We start from the raw sequence: 25509 nt of genomic DNA, 5'->3' as shown, positions 1-25509 counted from the left end.
ACTTTCCAAAATAAATATAAAAGAAATCAACTGAAAGAGTAAAACTGTCACTCCATGGTGCTGTTGTACCCCCGGGGGTTTGTAATTGAATTTACACAAGTTTTAAAAAAGAGGGAGGAGGAAAGAGCAGGTGGGAAGATAGAGGGGACAGGTTCATGAGTGTTTTTTCTCCTTTTTCCTATTTTTGTTTCTTTACATTAGATCGGGATGGCTTTAGGTAAATCTAAGTAAGAATACATTTTATTACAGTCAGACAGAACTTTGCTACTACCTTAAATATACAAGCACAAATACACAAAAATTTAAATCTCCAAAAAAAAAGGAACAAAAAGACAAAATAAAAACATCCACACTAAATTATTTCTCTTTTATCAACATAAAAGATAAAAACAATATATTTTAGAGGGGGGAGGGATAAAAGTCCTGTGTTGCTCCTTGGTCTGTAGCTTTTCAGTATTGGTAGAAAATAAAAAAGTAACAATTGAAATGAAGGCGTTTAATACAAATTAAAAAACATTCTAGGGAAATATATACTGTATAAAAACTCTTAAAATGTGTAACTGTGTGTATGTGCGTGTGTGTTGTAAATGCTCTCTGTTGGAAAGACTGCATTCATTGTAGTCTAATCAGAGATGGCTCGGGCACTAGGGGACTCAAAATCCTTCAATCATTATGTTTGTGTGTGTGTGTGTGTGTGTGTGTGTGTGTGTGTGTGTGTATGTCTGTATGTGTAGTTTCCCTAGTGCCACATTTCAGCTCTCCTACTCATGTGTGAATTTCAATGGTTTTACAGACTGACTCTAAATTCTGGTCCGTCTGCTTCAGCAAAGCCACAAATAAGCTCAGACTGCCTCTTTACTCTCCTCACACACGCTCACACACGCACACACACATATACTATTAAGAAACATTACGAGTGACCTGTGCGTCAACAGAGCACAGACCAGAATTGAGAGCCATGTTGCGAGATAGGGTGGGCAAGTGGTCCCTAAGCAACTCGCCACCATGTCGAAGCCCCGCTGCCAACATCCCCTCCACCCCGTCACTTCCTACATGTGTACTTCAGTATGGATAGTTTAGTGTGCACAAATCCCTGCGCCTCCTTGGTCAGGTCTACCCGGATTACTGTCCAAACTGAAAATTAGCAAGAGCAGATGGGACATTTTGAGTGTGAGATGAGGAAAGGCGAGACAGAGATGGGACACAGTGCCTAAATATGAGGAAGTCACAGCAATGATGACAACTTGTAAAACTTCCTGACATTGTCTGCGACATACTGAGCTCCCTCGGACCAGCTGGGTGTGATGACTGAGCTCTACAGTGATGTCTGGGTTGGCGAGCAGGCGATGGACTGTTGCTGTTGCACTCGTGGCTGTAGGGGTGGGGCGGGGGCTTTGAGGAGTGACAGAGAGGGGTCTGTGTTGAAGTCGCGGGGCTCTGGGCTCTACTGCGAGGCCTGTGAGGTGGGGTTGTCGCTCTTGCTCTCCTGGCTGGAGGGGGCCTTGTTGTTCCAGGGCGAGTTGGAGCCCAGTGCCGGAGAGTTGTTGAAGCTGTCCTCGTCATCTATGCCATTGGCCGCGTCAAACTGTGTGTTCTCCAGCCGCGTGATCAGACGCTCGTCTTCGTCACCGAACTCCCCTCCCATCAGTGTGGGCTCTCCCACCACCATCACATCCTGCAGAGATGCAAAACAGATGCGGGAAAATTAATGTTGCTTTAGTGGGGGGAATAGGTCGTGTCAAAGAGGGGGTGTACTGATCGCTTGTTGTGTGTATGAAAATGCCTTATGGCTCACTTCACAAGCCCCTCCATGAGGGCTGATGAGCCTTGTTGCAGTGTTGCTGCTGATGCACAGTATGTGGCTTACACCAAACATAGCATTTAATACAACAGCCAAAAAGCTCAATGAGGTCTCATTAGACCACAGATCAGCTGTAGGTACGTTTTTTTTAAACAGGCAACGTATTCAGCGTCTCTTCTTGTAACATTTCCCTCATTAGCACTTTTGGTTGAGTTTGTCACAAATTTTTGTTTATAATGTGCCTTTGTCCTCACGATGCAATGACCAACCTACTGCTAGACCTCCTTGATCAGGTTTATTTAACCCTAAATCACTTGTCACACTTTGATTACAGTCAGGTTATCTTAAAATGCATTCAATTTATATGACTTTCAATAACTGTCTGCACAAGCAATGATTCAATCATAATTATTATGCACTTAATGTGTGTAATATCTTAGTATCTGTAGAGATTTGCTTTCACCTTAAATAAAAAAAAAGCCCTGAGGGGAATACTTGTTACAGGCACTTTATGTACACACCACAGCAGGACACATTGTTACATCAAATACAAGAGAGTTGCTCTTGTATCTGATGCAGTCACATGGTCTCTAGTAAAGAACTGCACTTGGAGTGGATCACAATTTCAACGGAGCATCATGTGACAACTGGATTTGTTTTGTTGTACATTGTCTTGTGCCACTGTGTTCTGTTTTCAGTGGCTTTATCATGGGGATGTTTCTGTTAGAGGTGCAATAGCAGAGTACTGACACTAGATAGCAGTGATGCACTCACTGGAACTTGGCTGGACAGAGGGAAACCACTGCCTGGGCTCTTCTTTTTGTTGTTGTTGTTGTTGTTAGTTCCTCCTCCTCCGCTGATGGTGCTGCCACCTGACATCTTACGCTTCCGTCGTTTGTTTGGGGCCTGTCTTGATGGCTCAGCTGCAGAGAGGGGATGAAGGGAAAGAGTTACAGATACATTTGCTGTGTTGTTGTTCACGTGGCTGTGTGTGCATGTTGTTTGCCTACCTGGTGGTGCCACCATCCTCTGCCATTTCTGGAAGAGGCAGGTCTTGAGGCAGTCTCTGGGGCTGAGACTGTATGTCTTGTGTCTGGACATCAGCTCCTGCATGGGCTCCAGAATCACACACAGCTGGAGGAGGGAACAAAGAGAGGCAGCAGGTTAGAGATTACACATTGCTAAAGATCATTAGAGATGCTCCAATTGATTGAGCACCATGATTATCAGCTGGGGTTCGCTGCAAATGACTTCATCTGTAGGCTTGAAATGCTCAGATCAGATAACCTGATTACAAAATACAGGAAGCAAACAAATAAACACCACTCAAGTGTTTCTCACAGAGCAGCCTCATCACATCATCTCCATCTCTACTGCAGAGGCAAGCAGTTTATGTTCCTATCAATCCCCCATGGGCTTGAGGCGGTGCTGTTGACTGCGTTTGAACTGTGTAGAACTCCACATGCAGACAGACAGCATTTTTGGACTGCTACTACTGCTAGTACTACTCCGCTACAAGCTCACACAACATTTCAACGTATTTTTGTTTCATATGCAAACTGTGTAAGCCAAATTGCAGAATCAGATTTACAGCAGCTGCCTCCGGCCACCCAGCTTCAAAGCTAGTGCCTGACTTCAAAAACAACAAGCCTGGTGGGACTTGAGATGCAACAAGTGTTGGACTGCAATATTGCTTGGTGAATTTGTAGTAGTACTGAGGAATGTTATCATATTTTGTAGCAGTGACCCCAATTCAAAAAACCACATGTACCACATTTGCCAGGTTGTTGACTTTGCACCAACTCCTATGAACTGGCTTCTAGTAAACAAGAACCCTGGGCCTGCAGCTCCAGTTCAACCTGACTAGCCTTCTATGTGTTTGTAGAACAAAAGATACATGGAACACAGGGGCCCAATCATCAAAGCATTGCCCTTTAATATCAACAAAAAGTCCAAAATGAACTGCCTTGAAGCATCAATAAGACAATCCATGGCAACATTATTAAAACAAAAACACAGACCTGAAACATTGATAATCATCACAACGAATAGCATATCTTTTTAAATAGTGACATATACGTTGTGTAATTGTCATCTGTTGTGATTGTCATCACTATCAAAACCTATGCTGTGGCTAACCTCTACACTGGTGAGTCTAAAATTAATTTAAACACAGTAAGTAAATAGTCATATCAAACTGCTTCATCAAAATCAACTTTGAAAGTTTCTTAAACGCTCCAACCAAACTGTTTCTGGCCTATTATCAAGACACAATGAAGAGAACAATAATTAAGAGCAGCGTCATTCAAGAGGAAAAATGTGTATGAACCACTCACTCGGAGGTAGTTAAGGGTGGAGTTCGACAGGCCACATCTTGTTATGTTTTTGGACAACTGGTCCAGCATCTGTGGGTCCTGGGCCTGAGACATCAACAGGAAACAGATTACAACGATGACACTTGCACACATATCATTATATACATCAGTGAACTATATCTAGCCATTCATACTGCCTCTGTATACACTCACGTGCATGGCCAGTATACTGCGGGGGATAAGTTCACGGTGTTGTCTGATGCTGAAGTGCCACGTCTTTATCCGCATCATGTCGTCAAACATGAACTCCAGGTACAAGCGCCCTTCTACACACACCTGCAGCAGTTCAGAGGACTGACGTCAGTGTACAGATGTTGAACTCTATGCAGAGATGGCTACAAGCTACATCTCCGGCCACAGATGTAAAAGCAAACATTACATGTTTATGACTGGGCTAGTAAGTCACGGTGATCACGTTGCTGAAGAAAGACTTCTCAGCCATGAAGTGACTTGCACCCACCTTTGAAAGGCATTTAGACTTGAGCCTTACTCCACAATGACTCTTTGAGGAGGTACGTAACCATCTGGAGGAAGAGCCAATATCTATATACAGTGAACTTAAACCATCTTTTTTGCGCACAAATCGCATCAAATGATTGCATTGTTTCTGTGAAAGCTTGAACTTTTCATCACCCTGACTTTGCAGCTATGAGGAGTTGTCTGTGTGCAGTGCTTCTGTTTAGCAGTCGGCAAAATAGTTAAAATTTCTTACCAATTTGAAAGAGTTTTTCATTCAATAACATCTGTGTTGTACTAAGTTGTTTTCTTTATCAATAAATAACAAGAAGCCATGCCTATTTTAAAACAAGGGTTGGAAGTGATCATAACTAGACGCAAACATTCACCTGTGTGAACATGGGCTTTCCATTCTGGGTGACCATGGTGCACTGATCACAGTCGAGGGAGACAAAGTTGTTGTGGAAGGACTCCTTGGGGTGTTTCAGCACATAGTAGAGCTCAGTGGCACCGCCCTCAAATATACTCCGGAAGTACCTTGGAATCAACGTCCGGCCAATTGCTTCAGAGGAGGAGTGAACACACGTCAGACGGGGAGAAATGTTACAGTATGCAGTCCTTAGGTTAAATGGGGTGACTTTGTTTCTTACTGTAGCGTTTGGGTCCATCCTCCAGACAGAAAGTAATGGTCAACATGGCATCATCCTCAAAGAACTCTGTAGTGAATGCATCCCACCACAGGTTATCGCACTCCTACAGGACGTACAAGGGAAAAAAAATCAGTTGCCAACACAATTACTGGATTGTTGTTGAGTGTGTGTCAATGTAAATGCCTGCAAACCTCTGTCCAGTTCTGTAGCCGTTTGTTGAGTTCAAATATTCTGTAGTCTGTCTGGTTGCCATATGGTGTGTGCCTCCTGGTCCATCAAAGAAAGACAGATGGAGGAAAGCAAAAGCAGGACGGAGGTAGAGAACAGCTAGCTTGTGGTATTATGAAAACTATAAGTATAAGTAAAAAAACTTTCTGCTCTCACAGCTTCCATACTTTTAAAGCTGTTTTTCTATCAAGTTTAGCCTCGTCACAGACTAAAATGCAAAATCTCTATTAAGAGTGAGATAAGAGCACAACCTTTCACGATCTTATCTTTACTTGTGTTATTAGTGCGGTTTTCACACCAGCTAGAGATAATGGGAAATAATGCAGCCTTACCCTATTCCTGGCTCCAGGTATGTGGGAGGATACATTGGGGTGGGACTGGAGAAACAAGAGACAGAGAGATGATTACATTCAGCTATAGTGCTAATATGCCCTCCCTCTCTGTCTTTACAACCCTGGGATGCAAGCCAAACGTTGCACAAATTGGATGACACAAGGAGACAGTAAATAACAACATACACACACACACACCAACTGTAGCCGATTTGCTCTCTGCAAAAAGACAAGCTATGAAGCACACCACACAATCCTGCAGAGGTATACTCCCTAACCTTAATGAACCACACAAGTCATGTCAAATCAATTGTAGCATTTCGCATTAACCTCATACAGCTGGTCTACAATTTTCACTTTAGTCATCGTGACTCAACAGGCTTTTGCCAGGATAATGAGTGGTGTTAATGGTGGCAGGCAATAATTGGAATAAACTGTCGCCAAAAGACAGAAGATTGCTAAAATAACACCTATAAACCTTCCTGTACCCCGGGATGTTCCTAGAATCAGTTTCAAAAAAGTGCTCTACTAGCATGTGTGTATACTGTATGTTACACTTCACTTCATGTAAGTGAAGTGTTTCATATTTAGCGCCTGATTCTGGGATTTCATGTTATGCTGTTAGAGGTGAGTATGAGTGTCCAGTTAGTTCACCTGACTGGACAAATATAACTCTGTGCCTGGATGTGACCTCAGAATTCTAACTGGTAAAAAAAAAAAGGCTGCTGTTCTGCAAATATCAAATTTCATCAAATATCCACTCAAACCAGTTTCTTGGTATGTTTGACGGGAGAAATTGAGATCTTGGACTAACTATTCAAGATATATCACTCTCAACAAAAAACTGACAATACAGTGCTTCTTGTTCTCATTATCATCTAAACTACTATTACAGTTTGCTGATTGGTCAGACTATCATGTGCCAAGATGAATCAATAACCAAACTCGTGACATTCAGCCTGGATTTACAAAGCTATATAAACATGGTATGCCATTCAACACCTGTAGAAGATGTTCAAAGATGTCCTCACCCAGAGCAGACTCCAAAACACACAGAAAACACAGACATAAAACTCACCCCACGTCTCTGTCGAGCATGGTGCCGGGGTGGAAAGGGGGAAAAGTGCTACCGTTAGGGGGCTCCTTGGGGGAGTACAGCTTGAATGACTTGGAGGAACAGCCTGGAAAAGAGGTGAGAAAAATAAAGTAAATCAATGTTAGCTCAATCTTATATCACAGGTCCTGGAGTTAAAATGTGTGATACTAGTGCATCCAGGCAATGGCAAAAGAAAATCTTGATCAGTGAAACCAGACAAAACATGATCAATACGTCACATTAGGTAGCAAATGTTGTAATTATTAATCCATGTCGGTCCTGGTGTAACAAATACATAAATTATAAACCACAAAGAAAGCAAATGAATGAGAAACCATAGAAGATGGTACCTGAGGTTGCCACACCATCAAGGATAAATGTGGTACTGCTAATGTTATTATTCATTTAATGTTTACTGAGAATGACTGTATCATGTGAGGGTGAAGGCACATGCAGCCTGAACTGGCCAGCATGGCCCAGTTTCAGTTGGCTGCACTCACTCACAGGTCATCCCCAATACACCAATCTTGTTTCATAAAGACCCAAAACAACGCAGGCAGCCTGTACACAATGCGCTCCCGCTACAGAAACTGCCCTCCACCTAAATACCAAATAGACCAATATGGACTAAATTCACACCCGCTTAACAAAAATAAAGATTGATGAATCTCTCCGTCACACACACAGCTCCAATCCTTGTTCAACTCTAATTGCCCAGCTCTCCTATAAAGGCCATCCAGGCGTGACGGCCTCCAGGTCACGACCCCTGCCGTCACCATGGTGAAGCCCCACCTCATTAATGTCTCTGTCTTGTCTCTGCATATTAAAATGTCTATCTGAGGCTGCGTGAGTACGTATGAGAGATACGTGTATCTAGACACACAGAGAAATAAGCTTTAATTGTATTAATGGGATGTCCTGTGAACAAAATGTGATCTGAGAACATGTTAAAAATACATTTCTAGAATATGGTAAGACAATTCAAAGAAAAACAGCCTCTCCTATGTAACATGATGTAAAAAGACAAACAAAAAAAACACACAATAACAACAACAACAACAACAGGTGTTTTCGCACATCATGGACTCACTTTCAAAGGTATCTTGCTGTATTTAGCCTGAAGACTATACAGTGACACAAACATGCATATATCAAAGGATAGACAATCCAGCCCAACACTGACCTTAGGGGTCACAGTGACACACATTAGACTGGTGCTCCTAAAACCACTCATCTATGTTCACATCCATTTCATATCAATTTTCTCTTAAATACTGGCAACATTTCTCCAAGGAGAGGAGTTACATCCCTTGTGGTTTCTATTCCAGGTTCTTCATGTTCGATCAGGGTAGCCCCATGGCCTCATCATAGCTATTACAGAATAGTAAATAAATAATAAATTAACAAGAGAAGGTCTCCATGAGGAGAAGCACAGATCTTCAAAACAAGACTTGCATCTTCTACACGCTGACAAAAAAGCCATACAGCCTCCATCCATTTGAAACCATGCCTTCACTTCGTGCAAAATCAAGTTGTTTACAGTACAAGCCAGCACTGATATGCTATGGGCTGGATGCACCAGCAGAGGAAAACAAATGGGATTGATAAATAAATAAATAATCAATGGTTATGTGTCCATTAGTTGTTGAGAGCTCCATTAGCTCCTCTCCTCTCCTGTTAGCGGTTAATGACAGGCAGTCACAATCACATCAGCTGGACTCCACTTCCTCCACTGGGAATCGTGTTCCTCTCTCTTACAGTACACTATAAACATATACACACCATACATGCTCATATCTTCCTGACTGAGTGATAGGACGCCAACCTTCAGAGCGAGTCTCATCTCGGATGTTGGGGGCCATAGATGTCAAACACACCGTGAACATTTGACTTCACGTGAACTCCGGACACAAAAATCAGTGCAGCGTTAACATACCAAGTTCCCTCTAAATAAGAATGACCTGTAGTGGTTTTGGATTCCTGCCACTCCAGACTGCCACCATTATTGCTAAGGGGGGACAAGTAGCCCATCCAAACGGAATATTGACGAAGGCTAGGTTTTATTGAACCATTAACCTACTTTAACTAACTTTCCCTACAAAAAAACGACATGAACCTGCGTTGTTATTTTTTTTTAATAAAGTCACACCTAATAGACCTTTCTCAGCCTCTGTGTAGCTCATAACATCAACAGTCAAAGCACATATGACATGGAGTTGTCCGGTTACAAAGGCAATTAGAAAGGCAGCAAGCGCATAATGCTAACACTTAGCTGTTAGCTAGGCTAAAATGTTACACACAGGTGATTGCAGGACGCGAGTGAACTTCGCTACATAACGCCACCAAGCACTGAGATCAACCAGTGACACAGCCATGTAAATACAGACTAAACACGACCAATAACCTCGACATCTTTAACCACCAAAACGTTGACTGTATACAACACTGCCTCGTAGGCCTGCAGGGCAAGCTAACGCTAGCAAGCCAGAAAACAGTTAGTAGCCTGTTAGCTAGGGTTAGCCGTATTGCTAACGCCTTAGCGTTAAATCCCTTTTCAACGAGAAATCACCGAAATAACACGCGAAATTACAACCGCGGGAGCTCGTAAACCACACTTAATCACCACAACAGACAGGTATTTCAGGTAAAGTGTGTGTTTCCGAAAAGCGACCCTTTACCTGCAAAGAAGTCCAATCAGAAAATTGATGTTTACAGATCCGTGATGATAGACCGTGTGTACGCTCCGTGCGTAAAAACGGATAGGCCCGCTGGACGGCGGTTGGCTGGACGCAACGTACCAACACAATACGTCCCTCTGAATAGGATCAATGAAAAAATCTCCTCAAACCGCGAGACTGGAAGGGAATACGGCCTAAATTGCGGGAGTCGGTCGGTTATGTTTTGTCCCGCATGAGGCCTTGTCAGTGGGCTGAAGCCTGCTGTGGGTTTACATACGGACCCAGATGAGCCCTTTGTTCACGGGAGGACATGAACAATAGCTGTAGGCCCTCCTCCTCCTCCTCCTCTCCCTCCGCAATGCATTTGCTCCTCTCTCCTCTGCCCAGCACCGCCAGCCGCCCTCTCCCCCCTCTACTCCTCCTCCCCCCACTAATGCACAACTGCACATAAAGGTTGTCTGGTAAGCATTTTTTTTCTTCCTTCCTCCTCCCTGCATCCCATCCCTTCCTTATAACTGACACAGATGAGAATTGGCCTAATGCAGCCAAGTGGAAGTGGAAGTGTGTGTGTGTGTGTGTGTGTGTGTGTGTGTGGAAATAAAGATCATGCTGACTGCAAAGCAATTTTCATGTTTGCCTAATTAGTGCATATCAGCTTGCCACAAACAACTAACTGAGACAGTGACAGCCAAGACCCTGGTCATATGCATTATCATACACTGCAGGTCCATGCAGTGTGATGCATAAACAGCAGATGCAGCAGCCTCATCAGTCAAAAGTAGATTAAGATCTTCCAAATTAGCTTCCATGTAACAATAACAGACTTGGCCTGTTTACAATTAATTGTGTCTTTGAGTTTGCACACTGAACTGTCTCCAAGGTAGGCCAGTAAATCCATTACCACTGGGAATCTCTCTCTCTGTCTCTCTCCACACACACACACACACACACACACACACACACACACACACAAAGCACTAAGCCAACAGGAGAATCTCATAGGCCTCTAAATCTGCTTAAATCGCCTCAAATTATAATCAGATATTCAGATCACAGCCAGCGAGGACTCACCCATATGGCCAAAGTTGGGATATAAAAAGAACAAGCAGTATTAGGTCAGTAGTTTTTCATATGTTTATGCAAGTGGTTGTCATAATATTTGCCAATTTGAGATACATTATTCATCCCTAAAGGAAGAAATGACTGGGACAGGTGATCTCTTATCAAGGTTAAAAATTGTTTTTCTTTCAGACACTGAAGTTTTTTTCTCCCGGCTCGATTATTTAAGGACACTGCAGCCACCAGCATGAATACGGCTGTGATTTATTCACTACTCTTGTACACGTGGAGTGAAAACACAATGTTTCATAAATGATTTATTTGCAAATTAAGCTGCTCTTGGGAGCCGCTCTGTGGAAACAGTTAACAGCCTTTCACAGAGGCTGCTGTGCATCTGAACACCAGCACTGATAGGTAATATTATTATGCCACAATTCAGCATTAGTTTGGTTCAAGCAGAATTATTTTCAAGAGGCACAGTTTTAAGGGGACCCACAGATGAGGGGTGTATACATATGTTTGATTCAGAAACGTGTGCTCCACAGTGATTGTGGGGAGGAACAACTTTTTCAAATGAGCAGATTCATGTGTAGAATCCGTTTCATTCCAGGGTGCATCTCAAGGATCAGTTCCACAAGGCGCTGCAGCTGATGGATTTGGATATTTGGGGCATGATATATTGGAATTTTTGAATTTCATTTATTGCAAAGGTGCACATAAAATTTCCTATTTCTGACATTGCTTACAATATTTATGTATTTTGCTATTATAAAGAAACAAAACAAAAGTTGCACTCATAGTTTTGTGAAAAGGAACATACTGAAAATGTAAACGTATTACCAGAATGAAGGCAAAAATAATTCAAGTAAATAGATTAGCAGTATTAAAGTAAATACGATAAATAGGATGACCACTGATTTAATCTGTCGTGAATTTAATCATTTAGTCTATTCGTTAAAAAACTGTCCAGACAAATACCCCTCTCAGCTCTTCTATTGTGGGCCTCATGATCAAACCATTTTGTCCATTGTCTCCGATATTCTGACATTTTTGAGACAGTGAAGCCAGGTATGATGATCTACCATTGTGTGTTTATTTTTCTACCTGTGACGCTTCACCTGTTCTCTCCTGCTTTCTCATAACAGAAGGTGTCACTTTTCTCTAACATATTTACAGATCTTCTGTGGCTGGATGTGAAATCTTAAAACATAACTCCTCCATAACTCTTTTTTTTTTTTTCAGAATAAAAACACTTTGCACACTCCCATGCTGGGACAGATCTTGAGGATGGCGAAGTGCAGTGTCTCCCAGACCCAGACACGTAGAGAGGATAAGCCGCTCTGAGGCCCGTCTCTCACCCGACCAGCAACAAGCATGCTTGGGCTGAGTTTATGTATATTAGTTTGACCATGGTAAGCTTGTGACTTGAACACTTCACAGCTCACGAGGCTCCTGTCAGTCTTTTGGCGGCATCTTTGAGTGTCTAGTACCAGGGGGAGGTGTAGTCAGTAGTAGCTTAGAGTATCTGTTGTGGGTGACTTATGTGGATTTGCCTATCTTACATTCGCTGGCCCCTGTAGCCATGGCAACACGAGCAGTCAGTGCTGTCACAACCGGAGCGAGGCGAAGAATCATCCATGGAAATGGACACACAAGGGTTAATCCTGTGTGTGTATGTGTGTGTGTCTCCAAAGCTCGCCCATTGAAATGGTACATGACGGGGTTAATCCCCACAGTGTGTGTGTGTGAGTGTGTGTGTGGTGATGGAGAGGAGGTGGGGGTGGGAGGTGTGTCAGGATAAGGCTTGAAGGGCTTACACACACCGTCTCTTTCGCTCTCAGGCATAGGGCAGGCCTTATCTTCAGCCAGCACCCCAACCGGCGAGGCGCACACACACGCACGCACACACACGTTGCCGCCTAACCTTCACTTCACCAGCTGGCCTCATTTTCCAACTTGCAGTCACACATTCACACCTAAAGCCATAAATCCATGTACAATAAGTGATTAAAGCTGGAGCGTGCGGTGGCTGAATAAACTCCCTAAAGTGCGCGGTGTGATGTTTTCACTAAGCTTACACTTAAACCTACAAGTGCAACTTGTTTAATTCACCTTTGTCAAAGTCACAGAAAAGAGGGGAAGCGAGCCAGACTTGCACCGCATCTCTCTGAACACCAACAAACCAAGAGATACACTGGGAAAAACACCTTTTTCAGCTGTTTTGATTTGCTTGACCTCGGGGTGGGGTGGGTAGGGGGGGTTTGTTGCTGAATCAGCTGTAAGAACGACAACAAGGAAAAGGTCAGGAAGAGAGACTTACCTCCTTCAGTTTCTAGCTGTTCTGACATCGCCATTCTGTCACCCACGGATGCACTTTCACAGCTACATACTGATCTAACTCAAAGACTTGGTCTATGTTTTCATGCCTCTCCCTCTCTCTGATATCTCCCATGTCCAGACTGCCAGGCTCAGGGGCACGAGGAGGGGGGAGAAGGATGCCTACAGTGTGTGTGTGTGTGTGTGTGTGTGTGTGTGTGTGCTCTCATGCACACGTCGCCTTGTGTATGTGCAAATGTGTGCAGCCTGCCACTTCCACTCACTAGTCAACAGGAAACTGAGCGGCGCACACATCTGCCAGCGTTCTGATAACAACCGTCCCAGTCGCCCTCCCTTCAGCACAGTCTTAACACTGATCTGGGGACAGCCTTGTGTTGGCTTGAGTGTATTAACAGCCCTGACTGAAATGATCCTCTATCTTAAAGATGAGAGGTAACTTGTAATGAGAGTCCCGTCAGTTAATTGCTGTTTTTTCTGTATTTTCCTCCCAAACAGGAATAAAAACAAAACCGCTCCTGTTTTCATAGATTGCATTCTTCCCTCAAGTGTCGCCAAATCTGCTGGTTCGTGGCATTTTACCACTCCTTAATAATAAAGTCAGACATACTGTGCTGTAAGCACATCAATAGCACAGATAGTCCCACTCCCTCATACAGAGCTAAATGGAGCTTTTGCAGTGGTCACTGTCTGCCAGATTTGATACGTTTGGCAGCTCAGCTCTTTAAACTCTCACTGGATCAGATGGAGGGACAGAGATCTATCTGTCTGATTCAGCTCTGATAAAAGATCCAAAGGACAAGCTGCCACTTTTTGGAGGAATGAGCACTAACAGAGAACATTGGCCCGCTTCAGAGGGAGAAGTCTGTGAGTCAGAATCACCCACACTTACTCTCTGCTGTGGTACTTGAGCACTTCCATTTTGTGCTACTTTAGACTTGTACTGCAGTACATTTCACAGGCAGCATTGTACTTTTATACGTCATGGATCTGACAGCTACAGTACTGATGAAAAACAAAACATATATGACTAAAATGGAAATGCACATTAGGCAATATGACGACGTATCAGGCAGAGCAGCCTGTACCGTCCTACCAAGCCAAACTGCAGTAACTACGCGCTTAGTGAAAATAGTCGAGACCACATCTGACTTGATGACATTTGTTTTAACATGTAAATCATTGTATGCCATAGAAATGTAGGATTTCAAAGAGACCATGTTAAAACCAAACAGTTAAAGCGAGAGAGCCAAGCAGCATTAGCTGTTTCCTGTATTCAGTGTATGCCTGTATCAGTTTTGATGAATGTTAATTATCCCACATAAATGTGGAAGAAGCTAAATCCAGTCATGACCATTAAAAACAGCTAAACTAGACCTGCTAAAGTGCCAGTGTTGGGGGTCAGAGTATTCAGATTACTTTTTTATGTAACAAGTAGCCCGGTTTTGTAATTCAAGTAATCAGTTATTTTGATACATTTTCAAATAAGAAATCCATTTTTGTTAACATTTGACCAGATTTCCCCCTTTCTTTTATTACCATCTTGTTTCTGTACTGTACGTACTGCTGTCTGCCTTTGTGGGGCAGTATGTCCAGACAGTGTCATGTCTGTTACTGTTAGAGGTTTTTACCTGATTAAAACTTTCCTCTGATCATTCATCAATAATTGCGTTTTTAGCATTAGATGTTCATAATTGCAGTTGTCATTCAGTTTATTTAGCAGCTTAAATGAAGTGCCTTAAATCTCCCCAACTCTGTTTTTGTTTATGTGCAGTAAACTTTACAGAATTTTTTAATGAAACATTTCAAAGTGATCAAGACTACAGGATCCCCATAGCTTCTTAACCCACCTGATGTCTACAGGTAACCTCAGTCTGCAAGCTTTAATTATCACAACAAGACCTGTTGTCCCAGCTTGTTTGACTTGTTTTGTAATTGCTTATCAAAACATCCATTACAATTAAAAGTTAAGCTTAAATACTCACAGTATGAAATTTATGGCAACGTTTGATTTTTAAAAAAAAATTCATTCATATAAATCAGTATTTATAAGTTTTGTCATTTATTAAATTCTCTGATCACATTTCCATGTGATTATTCAATACATAAGTGTTTCTTAACTGAAAGAAATATTGCAGATTTTGTAGAAAATGTACTATGTAACGATGATAATGGCAGTGAGTTTCTCCTTATTGCACACCCTTGGTTAATAATATATAAGAAAACACTCATCGGGGTCATTTTGAGTTATGAGTGCTGTTACTTCGTATACTTGCACATTTTTTACTAGTTTAGATGAAGGACTTTTGCCTGTAATGAACAATTTTCACATTGTTGTGTTGCTGCTATGCAAATGATGCTGCACCAGGCAATCAGTTTCCACTTGATTTACAGTCAGGACACCATGCGTCAGTTCGGGGGCAGAAATTCTGACTGACCTACAATCAGAGGCTGTCCTTTGATAGCAGCGCCCTCTTGTGGCCGCAGGGAGCAGGTGTGTTTGTTTTTATGCTGCCCTACAGTATCCTCTCACTCACTGGGTGAATTCCCTACTCAGGATTTTCTCTGGCAGGCGAACACAGACACACCGAAACAAGGGAACTTCAGCGGAGAGGACATCACATGTTCGTATACAGGCCAATGGGTGAAGGGATTAAATACAAAAAAAGCTCTGTGGTGAGCCAGTTTGTCATTAATATATATCATCTGTGTTGTATAAAAAGTGTTCCCGTAAACATGACATGTAGACAAGCTATAGCAACTTAAAGATCAGGATTTATAAGGCACCATCCTATGATTTTTTCCCCCCTCACACTGACATTTTGCAGGTGGCCCAGCCTTTAAGTGTGTGTGTGTGTGTGTTAGTGTCAGATGTGTGTGTGGCGGCGGCTGGTGTCAGCTGACAGCTGTGTGAGGGGAGATGACAGTGCCCTGATGCTGCGTTCTCTGTTCTCTGGGAGCCATTTTGTCTGTCTCTGATCTCAGAGTCAGGTCCCCCCCCCCAGCCAATCACGTCAGCGCTCAGCCTTGCAGAAAACATAGAAACACAGTCTGATCTCTCTCTCACTCTGTCTCACCCTCTCTCCCTCCCACCCACCCGGTCCTCCTGCACTCCTACAGTGCTCATCTCCCACTTGCCTCTCTGTTCTTGGCTCTTCTGCTCTCTGCCCCCCCCCCTTCTCTCCTGTTTTCTCTCTTTCTCGCCACCCTCCCTGCTCCTCCTGCTCTTCCTCTCCCTTAATCGGCTCACTCCCTCTCTCTTCTCCTCCGTCACACCCTCCTCCTCTTCAGGCTCTCTTGTTGTGCAACCCGTTTCTAAACAGCTCAGCCTTTGTGCGTTTTTGTCTGTTGCCATTTCAGCCAGGCTGCAGTCTTTACTCATTTTCCTCCAATCAGGGACACCATGTGACTCTCTGCATGAGAGGGCACAGTCCCTTCCCCCTTCTCTCCTCTCTCTCGCTCTCTCTCTCCCTTTCTCCCTCTCCTCCCTCCTTAACCCTCACCCCCCCCCCCCCCACCCCTCATCTAGCCAGCCAGCCAGCCAGGCAACATACGCTAGCAATCACAGGAGTCAAAAGGAAAGAGGGAGCGAGGGGCGGGGGGACATGGGGAAGGAAGGATGAAGGTATATACACAGTGCATAGTGAAACAGTGCGGGATGAGGGGGGCGATACGACAGAGGTGAGGGAGCAGGGCGGTGAGGAGGGGGTGTGATGTAAGGTCTGGGCAGGTCAGTGCAGAGTCTGTAAGCTGCAGACAGCGCACTGTGTCCTCGCTGCTTTTCGTGAATGTACAGCACATCCACACACACTCTGCTCCACTGTTTATGTCATCCACATGTTGGGGCACATGCTGCGCGTGTGTACATCCACACACACACTCACGCGCAAACTTTGAGGCCACACAAGAAGGGGGAGGATCCTTCAGTGTTCAACACGGCTCTGGAATGTAAACAGGAGAGAAAGAGAGAAAGAGAAGGGGGAACGACGACAGACCGATTCTGTAGTTTCTTCTGTAATATCATGTTATATTAATTTCTGTTGTAATTACACTGAACAGCATCTCTCGAAGTGGTTTAATGCAGACTGAAAGTGGAGGGAGATAACTTGGCATCAGTGTGCAAATTAACCAGCATTACTGTGGGTTCATTTGAAGTTGACATGCTTTAATGAATGGAGGTGATTGTCCCATATTTGGAGGCAGTGTTTACATTGGCTTTTAGCTGCGTCATGTCGTACAGCAGGCACACGTTGTCTCAGGCCTCCAGGTTTGCATGATGAAATATAAATGAACGACTGTGGCGTTTCTCACATTTCACTTGCTCTTTGGTAAAGTTTAAACATGACTTGTGTCATCCTTTTTCGAGTTCAAGTTTTGAAAAACGAAGCCAGCTAATGAAGGCTGCGCTCTGAGAAAGCTGGAGAAAATCAGAAAAAGGGAGACTCCACAAAGCAGAGAAACCGAGGCGAAAAGAAAGGGGAACACCAGTGAGAACAATGCGAGAGCAAAAGTGGAGCGCACAAGAGTGCGGTCATAGCGTCTTTTTGGAAATTTCCATGACCACGTTGATTAAGTATGCAATCTGACCGCAAGATAGCTAAGGCCCGGTTCTAAACAAACGCTCCCGCCTCTGCTGTGCAGGCTTGTTTAACGGCTGAGGTGGCAGCGTTTGCCTTCATAGCACGGGGCGCTGCGCAGAGATTGAAAACACACGCGCACTCACGCACACACCAACTCCTGCGTGCATGCCATCAAATTTAACACTAGTACACCACATTTCTCTGTGCCATTGTGTGTTCAAGACAAATTGTCATCTGGTGTGTCTAGAGGGGTTTGTCCTTGCTGATACCAAATCTGTCTGCTTCGATCACAGTGCCAATATCTCTCTCTTTCTCCCACATATCTGGATCCTTCTGCTTCGATCGCGTGTCATTCCATCATCCGCTGACATCCGTCACACGCCGCAATCGTGGAGGAGCGGGATGAGTTGGCATTGTCTCTTAATTTGCTCCTCCCAAACTTTCCGCCTTGGACATAAAAATCTGTCAGCTGAAGAGTTTCCAAACTGCGAAAACATGGGACCAGTTAGTGTTTCCATCTTTCTAATGATTAAAGTCGAGACTGGCACCAGTGTAATCTGATCCTGGATGCGTGGTTGGCTAAATTTCTCTATCCACATCCCGGCTGTTTGAGGGCTGACCACAGCTTCCACTGTGGCCTGGTAGGCAGGAGAGAGAGGAGGCCACGTCAGGGTGATACAGCACCCCGCACTCACACACACACACACACACACACACACACACAGCAACTCTCTCACACTTACTTCCTCCTCTCCTGCTGCTGCATATGCTATGACAGTACATTCTGAGTACATCTATCATGACTATGAATACATTTTCAGATGTAGGATTATATTTCATGTCCTGCACATCCTATGAGGAGTGCAACATAAATCTCTGTAACACTTAATATATTGCCCGAGGCTCAGCGGCGCAGGTTTTATTTCCAGACCTTGATTCCTCTTTTTCTTTTCTCCTCTGTCTGATTAAAGCAAATAAGATGAGAAGAATGATCTGTTTGCTGTCAGGCGCTCAGCACCCAAACACAACAGTTTGGGCACTGCGGGGAGTTCCTCGGCAGTGACACAAGTCGCACACCTCTCAATATGGTGGTCTGGCATGACGGATATTACTCCCTGCAGGTCGCTCTCGGCGACTCAGCTCCCAGCAGCCCGGTGGCTGTCACTCAACTTTATCCAATTTCAAAGTAAAATAGTGTTTGTGGAGTTGTTTTGTTGTCATATTGTCTGTTTGATACCAAGAAAAACCAGTGGTGGGTTAAGACAAGACAGAGGCACAAGGGGAAGTAGATGTGATGCACAATTGGTGATGCTAGTGATTGTAACATGTGAGACAAGATCAGTACATCTCTGCCCCTCAGGTATGCACTCACTGACCTCCTTCCGTGAACTCAAGAAGAAAGGACTTGTGGGTAAAATGAAACTCCCCAACAAGGCCATCATACAACAGTAAGAGTAGGAGTTCATCAGCATCAGTGACAACAACTGAACGACAAGTGTCTGGCTGTATCACCCTCATCACGCCGCTCTTTATGCATCCTAAATGACATGCCCCCGTGTGAGCTGTGAAACATCAAACACTCATTAATAACTCCTGTGTGGCAAGAGGTGCAGGATCAATCATGCAAGCCTTTGATCCGAGCCAGTGACCTTTGCCCTTTAAATGTCACACTTCGATCCCTCTTCTTCTTCTCTGCTAACTCTGCGCGAGAGACCGGTCAGTTTGGCACGAGACTTCCACGGTGGATAAGTGAGTGTAACATCTGTGCCGACCTTAAAAGAACTCTGTCGTTAAACCGGGCCATCAGTCAGACATCAGCAGCAGCAAGAACAGAAACAAAACCGGCGGAGGAAGAGAAGAAGAAGAAGTAGCACTGCTGGTGCCATGGCAAAGATCTTTTTCCCTGAATCGCCAAGCTAAACAATAAAAAGCACTTTGTTGTCAGACTGAAATCAAACAGACTACATGTTGATCCATCTATTCTAGTATGTTCTTTGCTCTCCATCCTCAGCCATCGCAGAGGGCGACCTCCCATGAGCCTTTGCAAACAGAGCCCCAGGGCCCCGGGGCACCTCTCTCCCTGCCTCTGTCTGCCCCAGTCACGCCACGGCAGCGGCTGCACTCACCAACCAAAATACAACAACAACAACAACAACAACAACGACCAGAAAAAGTCAGCGGCTGACAGCAGCAGCAGCAGCAGCAGCAGCAGCGGGGCTGTCGTTAACGGCAACCATCACCACGGCAGCTACTTACCGGGACACGCGCAGCCGCCCACGGACATCTTCTCACATGTCTGGTGTGAATCCGATCAGAATGATGGTGGTGCTTCTGTTATCCCTGCTCTCTTCCTCTCTCCTCTTTCTCACCAGTCACTGCTGCCGCCACTGAGGCTGCTCACATGAGCGTCTGTTATCCCCACGGTTCACACACACACACACACACACACACACAGACACAAACACACACACAGATAGACACACACAGACACACACACCACCAGGGAGCAAAGGGAGGGAGGGAGGGAGAGAGGGAGGGAGGAGAGAGTGACGACGAGGGAGGAAAAGAGAGAAAGAGTGGAAGAAAAGGTTAAAAAAAGAGCACACACACAAAGGATCGGATTCTCTCAGTTGTAGCTGTACACTGTGAATCACACCGCGCGCGTGTGTGTGTGTGTCTCTGTGTGTTATAGAGTGAAAAGAATTCTGTTCCTGCCTCTGCTCTGCCCTCACCCTCATCAGCCCTGCAAATTACAGCTCAGGTGGGAGGAGAGAGGGAGAAAGAGAGAAAGAGAAAGGGAGGGAATGAGAGGCTGAGTGCTCGAGAGAGAGAGAGAGAGAGAGAGAGAGAGAGTGCATGTGTGTGTGCTTGAGCGGGGAAGGCAGAGAGAGAGAGTGGACTGTCAAAGTGACCTGAGAGGCAGATTTGAGAGAATAACAACCATGTGATGTGGGTCCTTTTTTCCCCTTTAAATATGGAGACGCTGTTTTTCACCGCTGCTGCTACAATGGCACACACACACACACACACACACACACATTAACACATGTACAGAAGTGCACACGTGAAGGTTTAAATGATCTTCAGGAAATATGTGAGTGTGTGTGTGTGTGTGCTGCAGCCGTCTGAGTGGCTTGTTACCATCCAGCGTAAGTCTGCTACATGGCAGGGAGGGCAGAGGGGAGAGGGAAAAGGGGGAGGAAAAGACAGGAAGAGAGAGGAGGGGGCGACCGACTCGCCTCCATTCTCTCGCTCTCTGTCGTCTCCCTTTCTCGCTCATTCACTCTCTCGCTCCGTTAGCCTTTCTGTCTGCAGTATGCCACACAGTGTTGCTCCCTCGCTTCACTCATCTTCCCGTCTACTCGGCCATTTATCTCCGCTGCCCTCCTCCCTCCTCCCCATCTCCCTCCCTCCTCCCTCGCTGTCTCGCTCTCTCCTTATTACCCTTTCTTCCGTTCTACCTTTCCCTCCCACTGTCTCCATCATGCTCTAATCTTTCTTCCATCACTATGTCATTTGTCTTTCCCTGTTAGATGCACAAGTTTGCATGCACGAGTGAGTGTTTGTGTGTGTGTGTGTGTGTGTGTATAAGAGAGAGAGAAAGAATTGTAAGGCCCAGGTTATATACAAGATGACACCTGATTGCTTAAAGGAAGCCTGGTGAGATTATGTATTTTTCTTAAAATTCCTCTGAACTTCAGAACTACATTATTGTTCTAAACAAACAAAAACACGCCGTTGCACCACTGTAGTTCATCTTGAGTCCATCCCACACACATCGACCAGCTGCTGCATTACTGTATTACTTACTGTAACACCAAATGTGTATTAATCCACTTCTGAGAAACGGCCCCTCACAAAGGCACTATTTACACCTGTTTGAGTAACATTTGCTACAAGCTACAGTGCTCAGCTCCTTAAAGAAAAGATACGAACTTTTTAAAAAGATTTAAGTCTTCACAAGGAAGCAGCTGCTTTGTAGGGAAGTCAGTAATTATTGCGAGACTCAGTTAAACTAGTTGTTCCCAAACTGAAAGAGATAGCAGGATAAATCTGAGGAGTCAAGAGATGACTGAGGGAATAGTTCAGCCTTTTGGGGAATACTCTTATTTGCTGTCTTGATGAGAAAATTTGTAAGATAATTTACACCAATGTCATGTAAACATGAAGCTACCACCAACGCACAATTAGCTTAGCCTAGGAAGATCCAGGAAGTTACTGCACCTGGCTAAAAAATGGTACAACCACACAATGTTGTGTTTCAACTTTGTTTTTGTTTTTTAACAGATTAAACAAACAGCATATAATTTGTTAATTTGTGAGGTTCAGTCTTAAAGATTGATTTTGTTTCCTTTGGACAGAGCCAGTCCAGCTCTTTCCCCTCGTTTCCAGGTCTTTATGCTAATCTAAGTTAGCCGCTGTTTGCAGCTTCACATTTAACGAACAGACGTCAAACCTCTCATCTAACTCTGGGCACAAACACAAATAAATGTATTTAAACATGGTAGTTGGACAACTGTGACGTGGAGTTACAGGTAGACGTCAACGTTCATTTTGAACCTCTGCTTCAAACAACACGTGTACGTACATACACACTGCTCATTCAGGGATTTTCACAATCGTCAAACCATTTCAAAGTCATGACCCCGACTGAGCGCACAGCTCCATCAGAACTCACTCACACCTCAAGAGACTATATGATATACATTACAGTCCACACACATGCACATAGCTAAGATAGAAAGCTAAATGTAGTAATATATATACGCTATAGACATCCTGTGCCGTTTCCCTCCAAAATGACATCACAGAGGTTCTCTCTTTACATGCAACAAGGAACACAAGTCTGCATAGATCGCCTCCCCCACATATTTCTACTTGCTTTTTTTAAGACACTTGCTCTTTGTCTCCCTCCCTCTCTTCCTCACCCTCTGTCTCATTAGGCAGTATCTCATTTTGAGGAGGAGAGTGTTAAGCCAATCAGAGAGGGGAAGAAAGAGCAGAGGAAGGAGGGAGATGGAGAGGGGAGAGAGACGGAGAGGTTGCAGGAGGAAGAGGGCAGAGATGAAGAGAGAGGGAGAAACGGAGGAAAAGAGAGGGCGATGGATGGATGGAGAGAGAGAGGTAGGGAGGGAGGGAGAAAGAGAATAAATAGCTCTGGCGCACTCGTCCCCCATTACCCCGGGAGGGCACTGTCGCCATGGCAATGTGGCAGAAAAAGGATAGCACAAGCATGATGAGCTTCTACACACACACACACACACACATCAAAAAACTGCGATCCACACACATATTTGGCCACATTAACAGTTTCATGGAGACAGTTTTCACAAGTTCATACTTTCAAGACGACGTGTGCGCAAAGCACACTGTCTTACACCTTACCATAATTATTTATATACAAGCACACACACACATACACGTTAACAGTTTGCCAGATAGCAGATAGTCAGATCCCACATAACACAGATAAATAACAGACTGAAAGCTGTGGAGGCTAAAGTACAAAAGACAGACAGTAAACACAAAACAAGAAGGTGAGCAAAAGGCATCAGAGAAGAAAATCACAAAGGAGAACAGGAAGACTGTTTTGTGCTAATCAACTATCACAGTTTTCTGGTGTGCTGCCTTAAAGGCACAATGTAAGATATGGCCACCAGTCAAAGGTCACTCCAAACAAATAAGGGGCAGCATCTCCAGAGTAAATGTCGGCTGCTGCTCACTATACTGTGTGCTGTAGCTACGAGCTGCCGTTAGCAAGTTAGCTCAGTTAGCCGTGCAGCTAGTGGTCCCATTAGCTGACCGAGTCTGGATGGACTGGGAGCATGGAGCACCGGGGGAGTGTTGGTGTTTACACTGGTCTCCCAGCGAACACTGCCAGACGGGACCAGAAAGAGCCTCCTAGGGCTGAAGGCCAGTGTGACGACAAGGATTACAGTACCAGGATTTTGCCTCCGGGGACGATGAAGACACAGCCGGCGGGACCAGGAGAGGCATGAAGCGGGAGAGGAGTGAGAGAAGTGAGCCAGCAGCGTGTGGAGCCAGATAATTTTCACATCTAACCCGATGAATTAAGGGTTTACTTTGACCAAACCACGGTTGGTGATTGTTGGAATAGTGGAAAGACAAACCAAGATGGTTTCAGTGAATTTTAATGTGTTTAGTTAAGTTTGTTTTATGATGAGTTAAGAATTAGTTTGTCTTAATGAGAGAAACTTGAATTCAGAAAAGTTTTGAATAACATACATCTCGCAGCTGAAACCACAGGGGGAGGCCTGAGCTACTGTTTGACCATCGCCTCTTGAGGTACAAAGTGGTATTATGAGACAGGATGGGCTGGGGCTAGTTGGTTAGCATGCTAACTTCAGTAGCTATCTCAGAGTCAGAGCTGTTACCCGTATATTACACATTACATCTCTAAAATACATTTTGTTGGATTAGGGCATATGTTCCCTTTCCTTCTGTCTTTTTACTTCCATCCTGATTAAAACTGAATTAACAGCTTTTTTTTTTTTTTTTTTTTGCTTGATTGGGGGTAGCATAACAGTTTGTTGTTCAGGGTAACAAGTTAGCAAACACTACACCTCCAGCTGACACTGACATTCATTTGGAGTCAAAATCTAATCATTGCTCTTTTCGCTCTGTTTTTGGCCTCCACCAACAGAAGGAAATATCTCTGCTAAATGCCAGCTGGTCAATACACGTGTCTGTCTGTTGGTGCTGGACAGGTAGTTTACACTGGGTTAAATTAGCCTGCTGATGCTGGAAATAATGCTGAATGATGCTAAACCATAGTCGAGAGTGTACAGCCAGACTAGCAGCTGTACTGTGCTCTGTGCTTTTAGCAAAATGCTACTATAATGCTACTTCTCTTCTTAGGTTAGCATGCTAACATTCTCTATTTAGCAATAAACACAAGTTCAGCTGAGGCTGACGGCAATGTCATTACTTTAGCAACTATTTGGTCATAGACCACACATTTTTACCTGATAGTGGAGCTACATGAAAAGTCGGGAGATCAGTTTCAATCCATCCAGAGGGGCACATGAATATCCCATTGAATGTCCAAAAATGTCAATCTCAACAACAAACGCTAACCTCATGGTGGCACAAGAGGAAAGTGACCAAAGTCAGTAGGATTCATCCTCCTGTTATCATGAATGACCTGTAATAAATTTCAGTGGAATCCGATAAAGGCAATTTCAGCCCACACACACACGGTCCACGCTGACACCAACCAACATTGCCGTCCACAGAGCTAAGCTGCTAGCGTGGATAAATTAATGATTTGTGGTACTGTAAGTCAAAGTGTGTTTCAGATGACTCTGACTTGATTTGATTTATCCCATCTAATCTATCCAAGGTAAATAACAGCCCCTGCTAGACTCCCATTATGTCTCTGTAACCCCTGTGACCTGGACCAACAATGTGCTTTGACTCCTGGCAGGATCAGAGACGAAGTTCAGTTCCCAGGTCAATAATATTGAAGGATTTGCATTTTGTCACTGAACTAACTATACCCACTACAAACAAGTGTGTTACATAGTTTAAATTATGTAAGATCCTGCAAATTGAGGACTTGTGGAGAAACGCTGCTGAAAAATGTTGCCCCACAGAGTAAAATAAATCACCTAAAGTCAGTGGACTGAAGTTAAAAATGACTTAAGCATCGCTCTCATGCCTTTGTTGCAGCACAGTCATCTTGAAAAGTTGTTTGGATGGCAAATGTGGTGGTTAATTAGCTCAGGAAATCTTGTGTACATCCAGCCTGAGGGCAAAGCAGAGAATGAAAGAGGCTGTTCTGAGCCAGCCAGCCCTCTGTAAACTCTTATGTAAGGCAGAATCTGCATCCTGTTTCTCTCAGCTACATTATTGATGCAGGCTTGTGTTACCACGCTGACTGTGTTTGTGTGCATACGT

General features: G+C 44.2%; 1 protein-coding gene across 6 annotated transcripts; it reads right to left on the bottom strand.

Annotated features, from left to right (window-relative positions):
* Window positions 1-677: 677 nt before the first annotated feature.
* ldb1b (LIM-domain binding 1b) lies at window positions 678-20064 on the bottom strand. 6 transcript variants are annotated; one of them, XM_041933187.1, is made up of 11 exons: window positions 12996-13169; window positions 6921-7023; window positions 5843-5887; window positions 5474-5555; window positions 5283-5385; window positions 5022-5194; window positions 4330-4452; window positions 4138-4221; window positions 2812-2935; window positions 2576-2724; window positions 678-1675 (listed from the first exon to the last, which is right to left on the bottom strand). In XM_041933187.1, exons 1-11 carry the CDS (start codon window positions 13027-13029, stop codon window positions 1445-1447), a joined length of 1251 nt encoding a protein of 416 aa, XP_041789121.1. In that variant the 5' UTR covers window positions 13030-13169; the 3' UTR covers window positions 678-1444. The 6 variants fall into 6 exon arrangements, with proteins under 6 accessions (XP_041789121.1, XP_041789122.1, XP_041789120.1 ...); XM_041933188.1 differs by having other exon boundaries at window positions 5474-5549; window positions 12996-13166; XM_041933186.1 differs by lacking the exon at window positions 12996-13169 and adding an exon at window positions 19846-20064 and having other exon boundaries at window positions 2576-2935.
* Window positions 20065-25509: the final 5445 nt, after the last annotated feature.

The sequence above is a fragment of the Chelmon rostratus genome, chromosome 3 (genome assembly GCF_017976325.1).
Source record: "Chelmon rostratus isolate fCheRos1 chromosome 3, fCheRos1.pri, whole genome shotgun sequence".
Lineage (NCBI taxonomy): Eukaryota > Metazoa > Chordata > Actinopteri > Chaetodontiformes > Chaetodontidae > Chelmon > Chelmon rostratus.
The sequence above is the reverse complement of the archived record's forward strand: the minus strand, read 5'-3'. Positions and strand labels throughout refer to the sequence as shown.